The 16618-nt window shown below is 44.3% G+C and overlaps 3 protein-coding genes across 3 annotated transcripts; 2 read left to right on the top strand and 1 right to left on the bottom strand.

Annotated features, from left to right (window-relative positions):
- The first annotated feature begins 1739 nt into the window (after positions 1 to 1739).
- On the top strand, positions 1740 to 3980 carry LOC310869919 (nucleoside diphosphate kinase B-like). Its single transcript, XM_083780900.1, has 5 exons — positions 1740 to 1896; positions 2690 to 2817; positions 2966 to 3067; positions 3296 to 3408; positions 3682 to 3980. The coding sequence occupies exons 2-5, from the start codon at positions 2701 to 2703 to the stop codon at positions 3797 to 3799; spliced, it is 450 nt and encodes a 149-aa protein (XP_083637026.1). The 5' UTR covers positions 1740 to 1896; positions 2690 to 2700; the 3' UTR covers positions 3800 to 3980.
- A 1631-nt stretch (positions 3981 to 5611) lies between these two features.
- Positions 5612 to 8796, top strand: LOC310869924 (nucleoside diphosphate kinase B-like). The gene is made up of 5 exons (XM_083780905.1): positions 5612 to 5764; positions 7656 to 7783; positions 7930 to 8031; positions 8220 to 8332; positions 8508 to 8796. Exons 2-5 carry the CDS (start codon positions 7667 to 7669, stop codon positions 8623 to 8625), a joined length of 450 nt encoding a protein of 149 aa, XP_083637031.1. The 5' UTR covers positions 5612 to 5764; positions 7656 to 7666; the 3' UTR covers positions 8626 to 8796.
- A 4322-nt stretch (positions 8797 to 13118) lies between these two features.
- On the bottom strand, positions 13119 to 14941 carry LOC310869920 (nucleoside diphosphate kinase B-like). The gene is made up of 5 exons (XM_083780901.1): positions 14808 to 14941; positions 14284 to 14411; positions 14030 to 14131; positions 13695 to 13807; positions 13119 to 13421 (listed from the first exon to the last, which is right to left on the bottom strand). The coding sequence occupies exons 2-5, from the start codon at positions 14398 to 14400 to the stop codon at positions 13304 to 13306; spliced, it is 450 nt and encodes a 149-aa protein (XP_083637027.1). The 5' UTR covers positions 14401 to 14411; positions 14808 to 14941; the 3' UTR covers positions 13119 to 13303.
- Between the last annotated feature and the right edge of the window lie 1677 nt (positions 14942 to 16618).

The raw sequence follows: 16618 nt of genomic DNA on the forward strand, positions 1-16618 counted from the left end.
TCTGAATCATTCAGGAGTTACAAGTGAAAGTGAGGTGAAGAAAGAGAGAGTGGTTCTCTCTCTTGCATTCAGCGTACGCGCGTGTACACGCATGTGTGTGTTCTCCTTATTTGGAAGCTGAATTGCGAGTCCCTGATTGCACTGATAAGGGGGAACATGTTGTTCCTTGTTTTGGGGGAATCATTAGAATGTATACAGCTATACGTAGGCCTACAATAATACAGGTTGTTACAACTTCAACCCTCAAGACTAATAAACTGGACCTGGGGTTGTCTCTGACACTTCGACCGCTTTGGTTCCATCTGCAGTCTCTGCAAAATAATTGCCAATCTACAAGCTTGTATAGATCTGCTATGTTCCCCTCCATGAAGAACATGGATGCTGCAGGTTCAAGTGGTTATAATACAATGTGCAAATATTAAACTTAAATGATGATCCCTTATCCCCATTCTGACCGGGCACCCATTTTGGTGTTGGCATCATGTTATGCTTTAGCTATTTAAAAATAGCAGATCTACAAGCTCATATCGCGCCACCGAGTGGCGCGATACGAGCTTGTAGGTCTGCTATTTTTTGAAAAATCGAAGAACGACTGACATTTTTAGAATCTGATCTCAGGTCAGAATGGGTTAATCAGACCAGTGTGTGTCCAGCGGAAACCTCGTATGAATCTGATCTCAGGTCAGAATGGGTTAATTGTTTTTCGTGGAAATAAGGGCCGCCCGGCCGCCGTGTACCTTATTTGAATTCCAGGTACGGTACTTGGTAACCGTATAGCTGTGGGTGTGCAGGGTGTACGGTGAGTGTACACATGCCCATGTGGGTAGACGGGTTCATGTGCCAGAGAGAGAGAGAGACGGATATTCTAAGTATAAACCCATCAGTCTATGCCAGCGCTGACACCGCTGAGACTCATGCCAACACACAGGGTAGTAATATAAGTAAGTATGTACAAGTATACATACTACAGGAGGCTCAAATGGTTACATAATGTGTGTGTGTGTGTGTGTGTGTGTGTGTGTGTGTGTGTGCAGATTCTGCCAATAAATGAACAATGACGTTACTGTGTACGTTGTTTAATGTCACCGATTGACCAATACTGCAATTTAGAACTACTTCGTTGCGAGTAAAAGTACGGGATTGAAAACGTACTTGAGTAAATGTACAAAAGTATCGGCATCAAAATGTTAAGTGCTGACATGGCCGAGACTGATGCCAACACACGGGGCAGGCAGCCAGAACGCAAGCCTATAGTACAGATAGAGACACACGCACACACACACACACGCACACGCACACGCACACACACACACACACACGCATCCATCCAATAGATAATAGAAGCAGTGTGACTGTGTGTAGCGGAGAGTGCATACTGCATACATCACACTCTGATCCCTGATAACACAATACACACGCATGCACGCGCACACGCATGCACGCACGGGCGAGCGCACACACACGCGCGCGCGCGCACACGCACACAAGAAGGACAGATGCATATTGCATAATCAATCACACACACACTCAAACACAGTGGGCAGATGGACAACACAAGCACAGCTGCAGAAACACACACACACACACACACACACACACGCACACACGCACACACACACACACACCAGCCGTTGTATATATGTTGCATAGTGCCTTATTATGAGCTATTCTACTGTCCTGCAATGACCACGTACAGAAAAAGAAAAAAGATCAAGTTTAAAATTCCTTCTCACTCTTGACATTGGCTCCTCCCAGAGGGCCCCTGCCCCTCCCCTCCCCGTGGCATGGAGTGTTTAAATAGAGGGCCCTTGGAGTTGTTCGTCGTGATCGCATCCCCCGCCGCAAGCAGTTGACTCCCGCTGTCCTTCCAAGTTCCTGTGAACTCCCGTTGAAAAGGTACGGTAGTTTTGAGGACTTTCTAAAGCATCTATTGCCTAATTTGCCTTCTTGTGAAGACTTAAGCAGATACAGGCTATATGAGAAAATAAATTCAAAGAGCCTATCAATGACCTGCAGCTACTCAGTCAGGCGTACAATATGTCTAAACTGAATGATTGGATGAATGACAGTCCTTGAGCTTTGTGGGATTACAGTCACATACTGAGGAGGTGTTTGTTCAGCCTCTTCTTGAAGGCGTGAACACTGCTAGATGCAATGTCTCCAACAACCACAGGGGGAAGGCTGTTCCATGTAGAGTAGAGTGGAGAAAGCTCCTATCAAGGCATTTGGTGTTTGACTTGGGGGTTTCCAGGGCGTGGCTTGGTAGTACTCTACCCCGATGATGTTTAAGGCCTTCTTTTGGATGAGGTCTAACTGCCTGAGGGTGGTCAGAGAGGCATTCATCCAGGCTAGGCAGGAGTACTCCATGATGCCTTTAGCATCAAGCTTGTTGGCCAGCTTGCGCAGTCGTTGTCCAGCGCGTCGGTTGCTGATCATTTAGGCCAAGTCTATAATGTTAATTGTAGCCTACATAATAAACCATGTGCCCACTAGTATACAAAATTAGTGTGTTATGTATGTGAATGTTATGTTTGTCCAGAGTAAAATTGATAAAACTACATAATTAAACTGCATATTGTGCACGAAAAGGGCATGCAGTCAAATAGCCATTAAATGGCTGATGGTGCAAGAGTATCTGGCAATTTGTGATTTAGACTTTCTTTCTTTCTTTCTTTCGTTCCACCCGTAGCACCTGCAGAAATGGAGCAGACATTCATTGCAGTTAAGCCCGACGGTGTCCTGAGGGGCCTGTCTGGTGAGATCATCAGGCGCTTTGAGGCCAAAGGCTTCAAGCTGGTTGCTGCTAAATTCATCCAGGTAATGTGATGCACTGAGTGTCCACTGCAATACGTAGGCCTGCTCAACTGGCCCTCTCTCCTGACTTCTATTGCACTGTAATATAAATATTATAGATTAAAATGGTCAAAATACAACTGAATGATTCATTGTTTGCGTGTGTGTTCAGCCCAATGAGGAGCACATGAAGAAGCACTACCTTGACCTGGCCGCCATGCCTTTCTACGCTGGACTCTGCAAGTACATGTCCTCTGGACCCGTCCTGGCAATGGTAATGAACACATGCACGCTCTCACACGCATCCTCTCAATCACTCACTCATTGACTCCATCTATCTCCACCACACCCGTCTCTTACTTCTTATTCCTCTCCTGTACCGCCTCCCCTCATGAATCAAGTGTTACACAGACATGCATGCAGAATTGCAGATACAGTATGCAATCTTTAACTGAACAAATTACAACAATATATTAAATTCTCTCTCTCTCTCTCTCTCTAGGTGTGGGAGGGACAGAGCATTGTGAAGATCGGCAGGTTGATGCTCGGTGAGACCGACCCATCTAAGTCTCAGCCCGGCAGCATCCGTGGAGACCTCTGCATCACCATGGCCAGGTGAGCACCCGAGAAGACCAACCCTCATTGATGATGATTTATATATAGACGGGGCGGGGCTCGCCAACGCTGTGCTAATCGAACCCCTCCCATCCAAATCACTAGTTCCCATTGATATTAGGTTGATGTCTCGGTCACAACATTGTTTTGCATAATGATAATCAATGTCAGCAGATAGATTGATAGAAGATCTAGATACTGTTCATCTAAACCGTTTATAGAATTAAGTGGATTTAAATATTACCTCAAATAACGGTCCTCGTCTCCTCTCAGGAACATCATCCACGGCAGTGACACTGTGGAGAACGCCAAGAACGAGGTCGGTCTGTGGTTCAAGCCCGAGGAGTTTGTCACCTACCAGCTCCCCGCACACGCCTTCATCTACGAGTAAATTTCAAACGAAACTGAACCAAACAACATCCAACAAATCAACTGGACCGTTTTTTTATACTCCACGTCTCTCATGTCTTCCGATCCTCTCGTGTTGTTCTCCTCTGTGCACTTTTCAATCCAAACCACTTGGCAAAGTCACAAACCTGTATCTCTTGTCAATAAAGTACAGTGAGAGAGTACCGTGCTTGTCTCTGGGACTTTATGCTGGGGGTTGGGAAAGGTGGGATAACTTTTGTGTTTCATAGAGGTGGTGATGCACAAAAAGCAACAGTTTTGAATGTTCACGGTAAGGAGATCTGAGGCAACGGAGGAGAGACAAACAAAAGCATTTACTAGTTTATACTGTAGCCTTCAAAACATTCTTTGGAGTCGTGGACACAAGAGCAGGATAACTTTGGTTAGGGTTTGAACCAGTGATCTCAGTGATGTCATAGCGAACATCGTAATAACACAATGAGCCACAGTGGCAGTGCTCACACTATGTATTCATATTCACTCCGTTGTATTGATGTGTTAAGTGTTGTTCTGGATGTTAGGCTGCCTTCCAAAAACACGTTGGCTTTAAGAGTATACACAACCCTGTAAGCGTTTCAACCGATGATGCTGGGAACATTTAGAGAATGCCATCATCACAGTATAGCCATGTTGTAGTTGAACTATGTAGTTTACCTTGCGGGTACAACATTCGCATTTGTGTACGGCATTTCTGTAGTTGAGGCTATATGACCTTTTTCTTCGATCCAAATTGCTTTGAGGTCATCTCATATACTGATGATGATTATGGCCAATAATCACAGAATGTCACTGCAATGAGAGACCTGCACCTGTTGTATGCTCCCACAGCTGCTCTATACATCTCCTTACAACAGTGTCTATTATTAATAGATACGGCACCGGGAGGAAACCCTGAGGCGAAATGGACATAGCCGAATTTGGTATTGCAACACACACACACACGCACACGCACTCGCACACGCGCACACACGCACACGCGCACACACACACACACACACACACACACACACACACACACACACGATCATATTATTTGCATACTGTATTTGAAATAAGGCAGAGCGGCTTACGTATACCGTGCACTGACTGGCGGCCCAAATGTGTGTTACGATGGTTTTATACAATCTGAACAGGGAAATAAATTGTTTTTCCTGCCATTCAGATTTTAATCGCATTCCTTTATAGGCCCAATTAAACTGCACCAATGCAACTCCTTGCAACTGCCATCGGGTTATGATGGTTTCTTGCAAAGAATACATGCAACTATACTCGCAACCGTCTATCTATATCAGGACAGTTTTCTGAAAAAGCTGTGTTTCTATATGTCAGTCGTTCTTCGGTTTTTCGAAAACAGCAGACCTACAAGCTCGTAGCGCGCCACTCGGTGGCGCGCTATGAGCTTGTAGATCTGCTATTTTTCAATAGCTAAAGCACAACATGATGCTAACACCAAACGGTGGTTTCCCGCCCCAAAATGGGTCAAGTGAGTCAGACTACACAAAAACTTCAATCTGGATAATAGGATCCGCGGGGGATGTGGGGGGGCTGCCAGTCTGAAGAACACAACGGACAATTAGACACACAACAGCACGACAATAATAAGCGTCAGAATCACTCACACAACGTTTAGTCACACGTATCTCTAATGACATGGAAGGATCGAAAGAGATCTGTGACTGTATCCAGCCGTTGTATATATATATATGTTGCATTGTGCCTTATTATGAGCTATTCCACTGTCCTGCAATGGCCACGTGAAGAAAAAGAAAAGTCTAAAATTCCTTCTCACTCTTGACATTGGCTCCTCCCAGAGGGCCCCTCCCCCTCACTGTGGCATGGAGTGTTTAAATAGTGGGCCCCTTGGAGTCGTTTGTCCCCGGTGATCGTATCCTTTTGCCGTGAGCACTTATCTCCCGAAGTCCTTACAAGTTCAACTCCCGTTGAAAAGGTACAGTATATAGCTCTGAGGCTGGCATGACACACCTTTTGCACTGGCACTACTATATATACACACACACATTGGAGTGCTAAAGCTTGTATTTATTATTATAATTATTTTTCATAATAGCCTTTGTTGCAGAACTCCACACATCGACCAGAACACTGCAGAATGAATGCAGTTTGTTTTACATTTGCAAACAGAAACTTGTTTTTTTAATTCCTCTTGTGTGAAATGGTAGCATGCACGCACACACACACACACACACACACACACACACACACACACACACACACACACACACACACACACACACACACACACACACACACACACACACATGAAGAAGCACATGCATGTGCTTTTTCATGACAACTTAACTTGATGGCTGCACACAGGTGCCAGCTATACAGCATGGTCGTGCAGCAACTGATTTTCTTTCAAGACTTTTATTTTTATTTTATTTCACAAACGGTTATCTCTGAGACTCTGTAATGGTCTCAGGGGCTCAATGTGATTCATTTGCAATCTTATTGACTTCCCTCAAGAAAATAGCACTGTCATTATTCAAAATAATTGATTTGATGCAATCATTTGCAATTATTTTTCCATTAAAGAGGAATGCATTTCATGAACATATAGTGTAGTCATTCTAGTGCCCACCATGTGTAGTATAGTGACAGCTGACTCTACACACCACATGTGCTGAAGCAAAAACTAACACATGTCAGCAGCTAATGCCATCTGTAAATATCCTGTTTCACAGCCTGTTGCAAGCTTAGCTTCATTTGTTCTTTTTTCATTAGCATTTATATTTTGAACTATGTGAAATTAGGGGCCACTGAGCAGCATGTGGCCCCTGGCACCCTGCTAATGTTTCTTAATGACTGGCCCCCGACACAGCTTCCATTATCCAATCTCTCAATCTGTGGACGTAATTTGGCATAAAAAGAAATCTTGCCATTTTCACTGAACACTAACCTGCTCGCTCCTTGGCAAGACTCGTGAATACATCTAGGTGGACTATATTGATACTCAGTGTGGAAAGAATTAGCCAAACTGAGAGCAGGTGTCGGCTTTGAAAAGGCGCCAAATACAGGGTGACCCGTCCGGTATCATCTGTGTGGTTCGGAAAATGTGATCCAGATCAAAATACAGCGGAGTGGGTCTCAATTTCTGGAATGCCAACACAGCAGTAAGCCGCCCACGGCGCTAATGGCTTGTGAGTGTCTGGTAAAGATATTGTCTCACAGGAGTTTCACTTTGAAATGAGCGGCTATCTCGCACTGGGGGCAAGCAGCCTGCGGGGCTCAAACCACATTGTCCGAATTAATTGCCCATATCAAGTTCTATCGCCGGGCTAATTCCCAAACGTGCCAGCGAAGCAGAATGCAGGACAGCCAATCCGTAGGGGGGGGGAGGGCATGGACGGACACTCAAGGAGAGTGTGGAAAACATTTATCCTTGGCATAGCCATTCCCTCTGGGCTAAAGAGTTGATTTCCACATGGGGCCTGCAGAGGCATAGGAAAAAGGGAGGCGGATAAAAATAGTAACATTTTGTTCTCTGCACAGCCGTCTGTGTGTGTGTGAGCGGAGCGCGCTAACAGCTGCGTCCCTGCAGACTGCCAGTCGCACACAGTGAGGACACAGGATACACCGTCCACAAGGCCATTCATTCTCTAAAACTATAAGCTGAATGTTGGCATGAGTGAGGTGGCAAAAATACTCTCGCTTATTGTAGCAGGGTCACCTGCTACAATAAACCTCCCTCAGACACATAAGGTTAGGTTAGGAGAATGTCAAATAGAACACTATGCCTCTAATACACATAATTGTTTGTTTGCATTCCAGTTTTAATTTACAGCTACTTATTTCTTTCTTTCTTTCTTTCCACCCAGCACCTGCAGAAATGGAGCAGACATTCATTGCAGTTAAGCCCGACGGTGTCCTGAGGGGCCTGTGCGGTGAGATCATCAGGCGCTTTGAGGCCAAAGGCTTCAAGCTGGTTGCTGCTAAATTCATCAAGGTAACGACAACGTGATGCACTGATAGCGTCCACCACTCTAATACGTAGGCCTGCTCAACTCGCCCAGTAGCCTGCAATGTAAATAATATAATAGATAAAAATGATCAAACGATTCATTATGTGTGTGTGTGTGTGTGTGTGTTCAGCCCACTGAGGATCACATGAAGAAGCACTACCTTGACCTCGCCGCCATGCCTTTCTACGCTGGACTCTGCACGTACATGTCCTCTGGACCTGTCATGGCCATGGTAATGAACACATGCACGCTCACATCCTCTCAATCACTCACTCATTGACTATATCTCTATCTCAGACTACCACACCTCTTACTTCTTAAGCATTCACTCGTTGATCAAGTATGCAATCTTTAATTGAACAAAGTACAACAATTACCATCAAGTACAAATTCTCTCTCTCTCTCTCTCTCTCTCTCTAGGTGTGGGAGGGACAGAACATTGTGAAGATGGGCAGGTTGATGCTCGGTGAGACCGACCCATCTAAGTCTCAGCCCGGCAGCATCCGTGGAGACCTCTGCATCAACATTGGCAGGTGAGCACCCGAGAAGACCAACCATAGACGATGATGATTTCCAGACAGGGCTCGCCAATATGACCCCTATACCATTCACATGACTAGTTGGTAGATAAGTCTACATACTGTACAGTTCAAATCAGTAATACATGTTTCAGTATTTCTTCTAACAACCGTCCTCGTCTCCTCTCAGGAACATCATCCACGGCAGTGACACCGTGGAGAACGCCAAGAACGAGGTCGGTCTGTGGTTCAAGCCCGAGGAGTTTGTCACCTACCAGCTCCCCGCACACGCCTTCATCTACGAGTAAATTTAAACTGAACCAAACAACACCCGCCATCTCAAATGGACTGTTTTTTTATACTCTACATCTCTCCTGTCTTCTCCATTCCGCTAATTTTGTCGTTCTCCTCTGTGCACTTTTCTATCCAAACCACAAACCTGTATCACTTGTCAATAAACTTCCTATAGTGAGAGAGTACCATGCGTGTCTCTGTGACTTCCTGATGGGGTCTGGGAAGGTGGGATAACCAACCATTGTATGTCAACATCTCCGTCATATTGCTAGGGGCAACTTGCCATAAGAAAGCATATGTGCTGCCCTGCATGAGACCTATGTAACCTGTGTCACAAATGTTCTCTGTATGATAGCCTTTACTCTTAATATCATATAAGGAAAGATATTATGGTCTGAAAACCAACACTTTTAATTTAACCAAATATTCTGTATGATAACAACTATACATAGGCCTATATGGCACAAAATCCAGCTATGTTTATGTTGTGGAGAAACATCCTGCGTGGCTTGCCCCGAACACTATGCCCATGATAACTCAAAAGAAGACCAAGTATTATCTATGTTTCATACCTTGCAAATAAAACAACTGTAGCTTGAGTTCATAGATAGACCTTTATTGATCATAGGCCTATTATACTGTCACCCCCCAAAATAACACTCTGTCATAAATGGAAAGAAGTAGCCAGCAAACTATAAGCTATTGTACTGTGTTGTCAGCCCTGAACACCAAAAGATATGGCTCAGTGTGTTAAGACCTTCTCTAAAGGTTCTCAAGATCATTGGTTCACGCTTACACTTCCTGATAAAGAGAGACTGAAAAGCTTCCAATCCACTGTGAGTCCTCAAGGTCCTTAGAGGGGAGGACAGATTCAGCCTGGGCACACTTGAACTTGCGCGGCCAAAGGAAGCTGTCTTTTGTTTTGCTGTCATCTCCGGGTTTTTAGACAGCTGGTGAATGGAAAAGAAGCTCCACCCACGCGGCAGAATGCCGCTGGGGCAAGCTTTTCCGGGGTGGAGCTTTTTTTCCATCCACCAGCTGTCTAAAAACCTGGGAATGACGCAAAAGACAGCTTCTTCTGTCCACGCATGGAATCTTAGGTGTGCCCAGACCCATTGAAAGGCTGCACCTTCTAATACTCAAATGTCTGCATCCTCGGCCTCGCCTCCTCCATGATCCACTAGCATAGTGGTGTGTTACACAGTGAAATATGTTACTGTATGCACTTCACATAACGTCAATGATGGTTCAAGTTTCTTTATTAGGAAAAGAAAAACCCTTGATATGTACCATCTCTTTACCATTACCATAGCCTCTGTACCCAGGCTTTTAGTTTCGTTAACAATCTGGTAAAAAAATTATACCATTAATTTACCATAGATAGATAGATAGATAGATAGATAGATAGATAGATAGATAGATAGATAGATAGATAGATAGATAGATAGATAGATAGATAGATAGATAACTAGATAACTAGATAGATAGATAGATAGATAGATAGATAGATAGATAGATAGATAGATAACTTATGGTCCCAACACAGATAGGCTACATGTCACAATCATTACTGTACATGTAAACATTAGACAAAACAAAACTAATTACATTTTAACTTTCTCTTTTCTTCCCCATATCTTATCAAAATAACAAAACAAACATAACAGAAAGAAGGAGAAAAAAAGGTAGAAACCAAAACAATAAAACAGAGATACAGTTGTATTTTCTTCTACTCTGATAGGCCTTTTACATGTACTACCGAAAAGTCTCAAATGATGTGCCTTAGTTGTTGGCGACAGTTTTGCAACAGCAGAACTTACTTTACGGCAAGCATTTTGAGGCAAACAGAAATGGCGGCTCGCAGCGTTCGACAGCAACATGCTAGTATTTCTAAGAGTAACAGATACTGATCAAAGGTTAAGTCGCAGGACAACGAAACTGAAAGAAGTTCTATATGCAAGTTAATGTGATAAGTTAGAACAAGTTCACGTAAAAAAAAAAAAAAAAAAGGAAATAAAAGAAAGAAAGAAAGAGGAGTTTGTTTATCACCAGTGACGTTATGAAGATTTCATTGGAGGAATGCCTCGGCGTCTTCAGGACTGGAGAAGAATGCGGGTTTGCCGGGAACATTATTCTAACCCCAATCTGAGATTCCATGTATCGGCAAATAATGGAGAAACAGCGCCCTCAGTCAACAGTCTAACAGTCAAATCTACAAGAGTGGAGTAAAGAGTGTTGGATGTCCAGTAGTCCAGGTTTGGGTGCGGTGAATCTTCTCGATGGTCGGGGGGGGGGGGGGGGGGGGGGGGGAAGTTCTCCTTGCCGAGCGGACGTGGGATTGCAGGAATCGAAGGTTCGAGGACAGCAGCCGGGCTCGGTTCTCAGCTTCACATCATCAGCCTTCTCCCTCAGGTATTAAGGACCAAGGCAATCGTTTTATTTCTCCAGCTTGTTCATCCGCATTTCGTGTTCTATTATATTGATTTGGTTATAGCAGACTCTGTGTTCAAGCTCTTCAACTTGATCTCCCAGCGTGGACAGCTTTCGCTCTATGGCATTTAGGCTCTTGTGGATCTTGTCCATCTTTGTGTCAAAGTGGGAAAGCATTTCTGCCTTCAGTTGCTGTAAAGCGGCACGGTTGGAGATGGTTTGATCCATGACAGGAATCAGGCAGGCACACACAGCTATCTTGAGCTCAAGCTGAGCTGCTAGAATAAAGTCCTTATAAGCACTGGGTTATCAAAAATAACAATTAAAAAAAGAGGATATTAGGACTTGAAATAGAAGTTGCAAGTAATAAAGGTAAAGTTCCGACTGAGGCTTCAGCAGACGCTGCAGTGTTGGGTTAAGTGACAAGTCAACCCTCAGCTATAGTTGGGCGTTGGCCTAGAAAAAAGTCACATGCCAGTAGAAACATTATGTCAACTGAGTTTTATTTAAAAAAGGTTGACATTTACTTTAGTAAATATCAGTGTGTAAAGTAAAGCATTAAAGATGTAAGGTAAAGAAAAGAGACAGGATGCACTGTTGTATTAGCCTGGATCCAGCCCAAAGACCCCGCCCACTCTCTGAGTGGACTGCATAAGCTACAGTCTGATAACCAGGCTACTGTTGCATGACATTTTGATTGTCAGTCTAGTCTTCTTTAAACATAAAACTGTAACGATAACTGCAGATAACGTATTGTCTGCAGTGCACTAATTATCTGCATGGGAACAAAGACAGTACATGTTGTTTAATGCTACAGCTATACACCTTAATTAAACAATGTTACATTCTCTCTGAAATATAACAGCTACCTGGAATGTTTAATGCTCTATTCCAGGGGTTCCCAAACTGTGGTGCGTCCTCTAAGGTCCACCCCTTTTGGTGCGCGAAAACCCTCTAGTCTAGGGGGTGCGTGACATGAAAAGGGTAATGGCAGTTTTATGGTGTTATTTAGCACAAACGGCAAAATCTGGTAAAACACTGTTGTAAGTGTTGTAATCTCTAATTGGACCCTCGTCTGGTTCTGACAGACTGTGGCGGCATAATATGCCGTAATGAGGCACATTATGACGTACATCTTCCCTTCATTGGCAATGGCGTTTACAAAACAAACATTGAACTAAAGACAAACATTAATGTGTGTTTAGGAGGGGCAAAATGTATAATTTTTGGCTAAACACGACGAGGCTGAGTGTTGGGGGGGGGGGGGGGGGTGCGTCAGCTAGCCAGGTCAGGAGGTAGCAGGGGGGGGCATGGCCAAAACAGTTTGGGGACCGCTCGCGAGTCTAGTCCAGCCTACTGTATCCATGTGTACAGTCGGAGTGAGTAGCAGCAGTAGCCAGGGCAAGCTAATCAGAGGCAGCATTTCCTTCATTGCCAATGTCACTCATGATCCAGTATATGATTTGACCTCAAAGCAATTTGGATGGCCGAAAAAGTAGTTTAACTACTTGACGCCGTACACAAGTTATACGAATGTTATACCAGCAAGGTAAACTACTTACATAGTTCAACTACAACTGCTCATGGCTACTGTGATGATGGCATTCTCTAAATGTTCCTAGCATCATCGGTTCAAAGTTCAAACGCTTGCAGGTTTGTGTATACTGTATGCTGTTAAGGCCAACATGTTTTTTGAAGGCTAACATCCAGAACAACACTTAACACATTAATCAAACTGAGTGAATACATAGTGTGAGCACTGCCACTGTGGCTCATTGTGTTATTACGATGTTCGCTATGACATCACTGAGATCACTGGTTCAAAAACCCTAACCAAAGTTATCCTGCTCTTGTGTCCACGACTCCAAAGAATGTTTTGAAGGCTACAGTATAAACTAGTAAATGCTTTTGTTTGTCTTTCCTCCGTTGACTCAGATCTCCTTACCGTGAACATTCAAAACTGTTGCTTTTTGTGCATCAAACTATAGGAGGTGAGAACTATTCACCACCTCTATGAAACACAAAAGTTATCCCACCTTTCCCAACCCCCAGCATAAAGTCCCAGAGACAAGCACGGTACTCTCTCACTGTAGGTACTTTATTGACAAGAGATACAGGTTTGTGACTTTGCCAAGTGGTTTGGATTGAAAAGTGCACAGAGGAGAACAACACGAGAGGATCGGAAGACATGAGAGACGTAGAGTATAAAAAAACGGTCCAGTTGATTTGTTGGATGTTGTTTGATTCAGTTTCGTTTGAAATTTACTCGTAGATGAAGGCGTGTGCGGGGAGCTGGTAGGTGACAAACTCCTCGGGCTTGAACCACAGACCGACCTCGTTCTTGGCGTTCTCCACAGTGTCACTGCCGTGGATGATGTTCCTGAGAGGAGACGAGGACCGTTATTTGAGGTAATATTTAAATCTACTTAATTCTATAAACGGTGTAGATGAACAGTATCTAGATCTTCTATCAATCTATCTGCTGACATTGATTATCATTATGCAAAACAATGTTGTGACCGAGATATCAACTTAATATCAATGGGAACTAGTGATTTGGATGGGAGGGGTTCGATTAGCACAGCGTTGGCGAGCCCCGCCCCGTCTATATATAAATCATCATCAATGAGGGTTGGTCTTCTCGGGTGCTCACCTGGCCATGGTGATGCAGAGGTCTCCACGGATGCTGCCGGGCTGAGACTTAGATGGGTCGGTCTCACCGAGCATCAACCTGCCGATCTTCACAATGCTCTGTCCCTCCCACACCTAGAGAGAGAGAGATAATTTAATATATTGTTGTAATTTGTTCAGTTAAAGATTGCATACTGTATCTGCAATTCTGCATGCATGTCTGTGTAACACTTGATTCATGAGGGGAGGCGGTACAGGAGAGGAATAAGAAGTAAGAGACGGGTGTGGTGGAGATAGATGGAGTCAATGAGTGAGTGATTGAGAGGATGCGTGTGAGAGCGTGCATGTGTTCATTACCATTGCCAGGACGGGTCCAGAGGACATGTACTTGCAGAGTCCAGCGTAGAAAGGCATGGCGGCCAGGTCAAGGTAGTGCTTCTTCATGTGCTCCTCATTGGGCTGAACACACACGCAAACAATGAATCATTCAGTTAGTTATATTTTAACCATTTTAATCTATACTATTTATATTACAGTGCAATAGAATTCAGGAGAGAGGGCCAGTTGAGCAGGCCTACGTATTGCAGTGGACACTCAGTGCATCACATTACCTGGATGAATTTAGCAGCAACCAGCTTGAAGCCTTTGGCCTCAAAGCGCCTGATGATCTCACCAGACAGGCCCCTCAGGACACCGTCAGGCTTAACTGCAATGAATGTCTGCTCCATTTCTGCAGGTGCTGGGTGGAACGAAAGAAAGAAAGAAAGAAAGTCTAAATCACAAATTGCCAGATACTCTTGCACCATCAGCCATTTAATGGCTATTTGACTGCATGCCCTTTTCGTGCACAATATGCAGTTTAATTATGTAGTTTTATCAATTTTACTCTGGACATACATAACATATCACACTCATTTTGTATACTAGTGGGCACATGGTTTATTATGTAGGCTACAATTAACATTATAGACTTGGCCTAAATGATCAGCAACTGCATCTGCATCATTGTGTACTGTAGTCTCCACAAGAAGGCAATAGATGCTTTAGAAGGTTTCTGTGGTAAATTGTCATCATCAACAAACCAAAGAAACAATTCATAGGCTAAATATAATAGGCTATCTCAAAGCTACTGTACCTTTTCAACGGGAGTTCACAGGAACTTGTAAGGACAGCGGGAGTCAACTGCTCGCGGTTGGGGATGCGATCACCTGCGACGAACAACTCCAAGGGCCCTCTATTTAAACCCTCCATGACACGGGGAGGGGAGGGCCCCCCCGGGAGGAGTGAATGTCAAGAGTTACACGGGGGGGATCGGTGGTGTCTGGTTGGCACATCTCTTGGCACAGAGACAGAGGGAGGGAGGGAGGGAGGGAATGTGTGGAAGGCACATCCATACTGTAGGCAGTGAATCTATGGGAGAAGTGAGTTTGCCGCCTCCTGAAAGATGTATGTTCAGGCCTGATTTGAAGAAAGCCAGTGTTTTTAAGGGATGGTGGTCGGCATCCCACACTTTGGTGGCAGTGCAGTAGAACTTTAGTTTACCCGTTCTGTTCTATAGGTGGGTGGTGGTGCCAGATCTCCCTCTTGGTGAGGTAGTTAGTCAGGTATTGTTTATTAGATTAGATCCCCATTAGATTTCGCCATGACAAAAGCTAGACAAACATTTGAACAAAAAAACATTAATTACATCAACTTTCCAATCACTATTATGCAATAAATGTAGTATTCTACAATTAAAACTAAACCAATACCACTCACAACACATTCAACGTGGTGCCCGTGGAGATTAGTACAGGCAGAGTTTTGTTTGTATTAGTTATGTAATAAGGCAATGCGTTCCATCCTATTGGCTCTACAGATAATGGGATATTTGGTTGAGGGTGTTACCAGATCACCTGAACTGGCTTGTCTACTCAGTGGTTATGTTCATCTCATCTACAGTACCTGCTACTCAAAGACATACTGGGGTTTATTGACCTACTGTAGACCTACTATTTCTTTTTAATCTTCAGCCCTTTTTAAAGCTTACCGTACACCACTGTATACTGCCCACTTGTGGTGCAGCTACAGTAAAGGTAAATATAATAAGCTGAGGGTGGCAGCCATATAATGATGCTCTCAGAATCCTGCTGAGGCTGCCGAGGTGGACGAGTGCCAGTCATCTGTTTGTAAACAGTGGCGCTCCTCCTACTCTGGATGCTGTTCTCAGGAATCTAATGTACAGTTTTATGATGCGGTTGAATGACTACAAAAATAAAAAAAAATCATAATGACTACTTTGGCCAATATGCCCAAGAAGAGCAGCATCAAGTACTCCTCCTGCTTCTGGAAACACTGGAGAGAGTGAGATTTTTGTGTTTTTGTTGCTGTTTTAGTTGTATTGTCCCCTGTATTGTTGATTGTTATGGACCATGTAGTTCCCGTCCCGAATGGGTTAACCCATTCTGACCGGGCACCCATTTTGGTGTCGGCATCATGTTATGCTTTAGCTATTGAAAAATAGCAGATCTACAAGCTCATATCGCGCCACCGAGTGGCGCGATACGAGCTTGTAGGTCTGCCATTTTTGAAAAATCGAAGAGCGACTGACATTTTTAGAATCTGATCTCAGGTCAGAATGGGTTAATCAGACCGGTGTGTGTCCAGTGGAAACCTCGTATGAATCTGATCTCAGGTCAGAATGAGTTAACACCCGGGTGGGTGAGGGGTACCGCCGTTCCTCCGGCCGTCCGTCTCCCTGACCACATTGGCCAGCTCTCTGACTGGGGGATCCTTCCCGAGGCGTTCCCACAGATATAATCTCTCCCAACGGGCCCTTCCGGTCTGCCCCGTGGCCTCTTTCCAGCTGGATTTGCCTGAGGAAACCTCCCTGTCCCCTTGGGGAGGCAGACCGGCCCAGTCCAGGAGGCATCCCCAAGAGCCCCAACCATCCTCCACTGGCTCCGT

The sequence above is a fragment of the Protomyctophum parallelum genome (assembly GCF_964188405.1).
Source record: "Protomyctophum parallelum genome assembly, chromosome: 13".
NCBI lineage: Eukaryota > Metazoa > Chordata > Actinopteri > Myctophiformes > Myctophidae > Protomyctophum > Protomyctophum parallelum.

Coding starts and splice junctions, on each gene's coding strand:
- LOC310869919 (XM_083780900.1), top strand. CDS start 2,701: ATGGAGCAGACATTCATTGCAGTTAAGCCCGACGGTGTCCTGAGGGGC. Junction 2,818..2,965: donor TTGCTGCTAAATTCATCCAG/GTAATGTGATGC, acceptor GTGTGTGTTCAG/CCCAATGAGGAGCACATGAA. Junction 3,068..3,295: donor CTGGACCCGTCCTGGCAATG/GTAATGAACACA, acceptor CTCTCTCTCTAG/GTGTGGGAGGGACAGAGCAT.
- LOC310869924 (XM_083780905.1), top strand. CDS start 7,667: ATGGAGCAGACATTCATTGCAGTTAAGCCCGACGGTGTCCTGAGGGGC. Junction 7,784..7,929: donor TTGCTGCTAAATTCATCAAG/GTAACGACAACG, acceptor GTGTGTGTTCAG/CCCACTGAGGATCACATGAA. Junction 8,333..8,507: donor CTCTGCATCAACATTGGCAG/GTGAGCACCCGA, acceptor GTCTCCTCTCAG/GAACATCATCCACGGCAGTG.
- LOC310869920 (XM_083780901.1), bottom strand. CDS start 14,400: ATGGAGCAGACATTCATTGCAGTTAAGCCTGACGGTGTCCTGAGGGGC. Junction 13,808..14,029: donor CTGGACCCGTCCTGGCAATG/GTAATGAACACA, acceptor CTCTCTCTCTAG/GTGTGGGAGGGACAGAGCAT. Junction 13,422..13,694: donor CTCTGCATCACCATGGCCAG/GTGAGCACCCGA, acceptor GTCTCCTCTCAG/GAACATCATCCACGGCAGTG.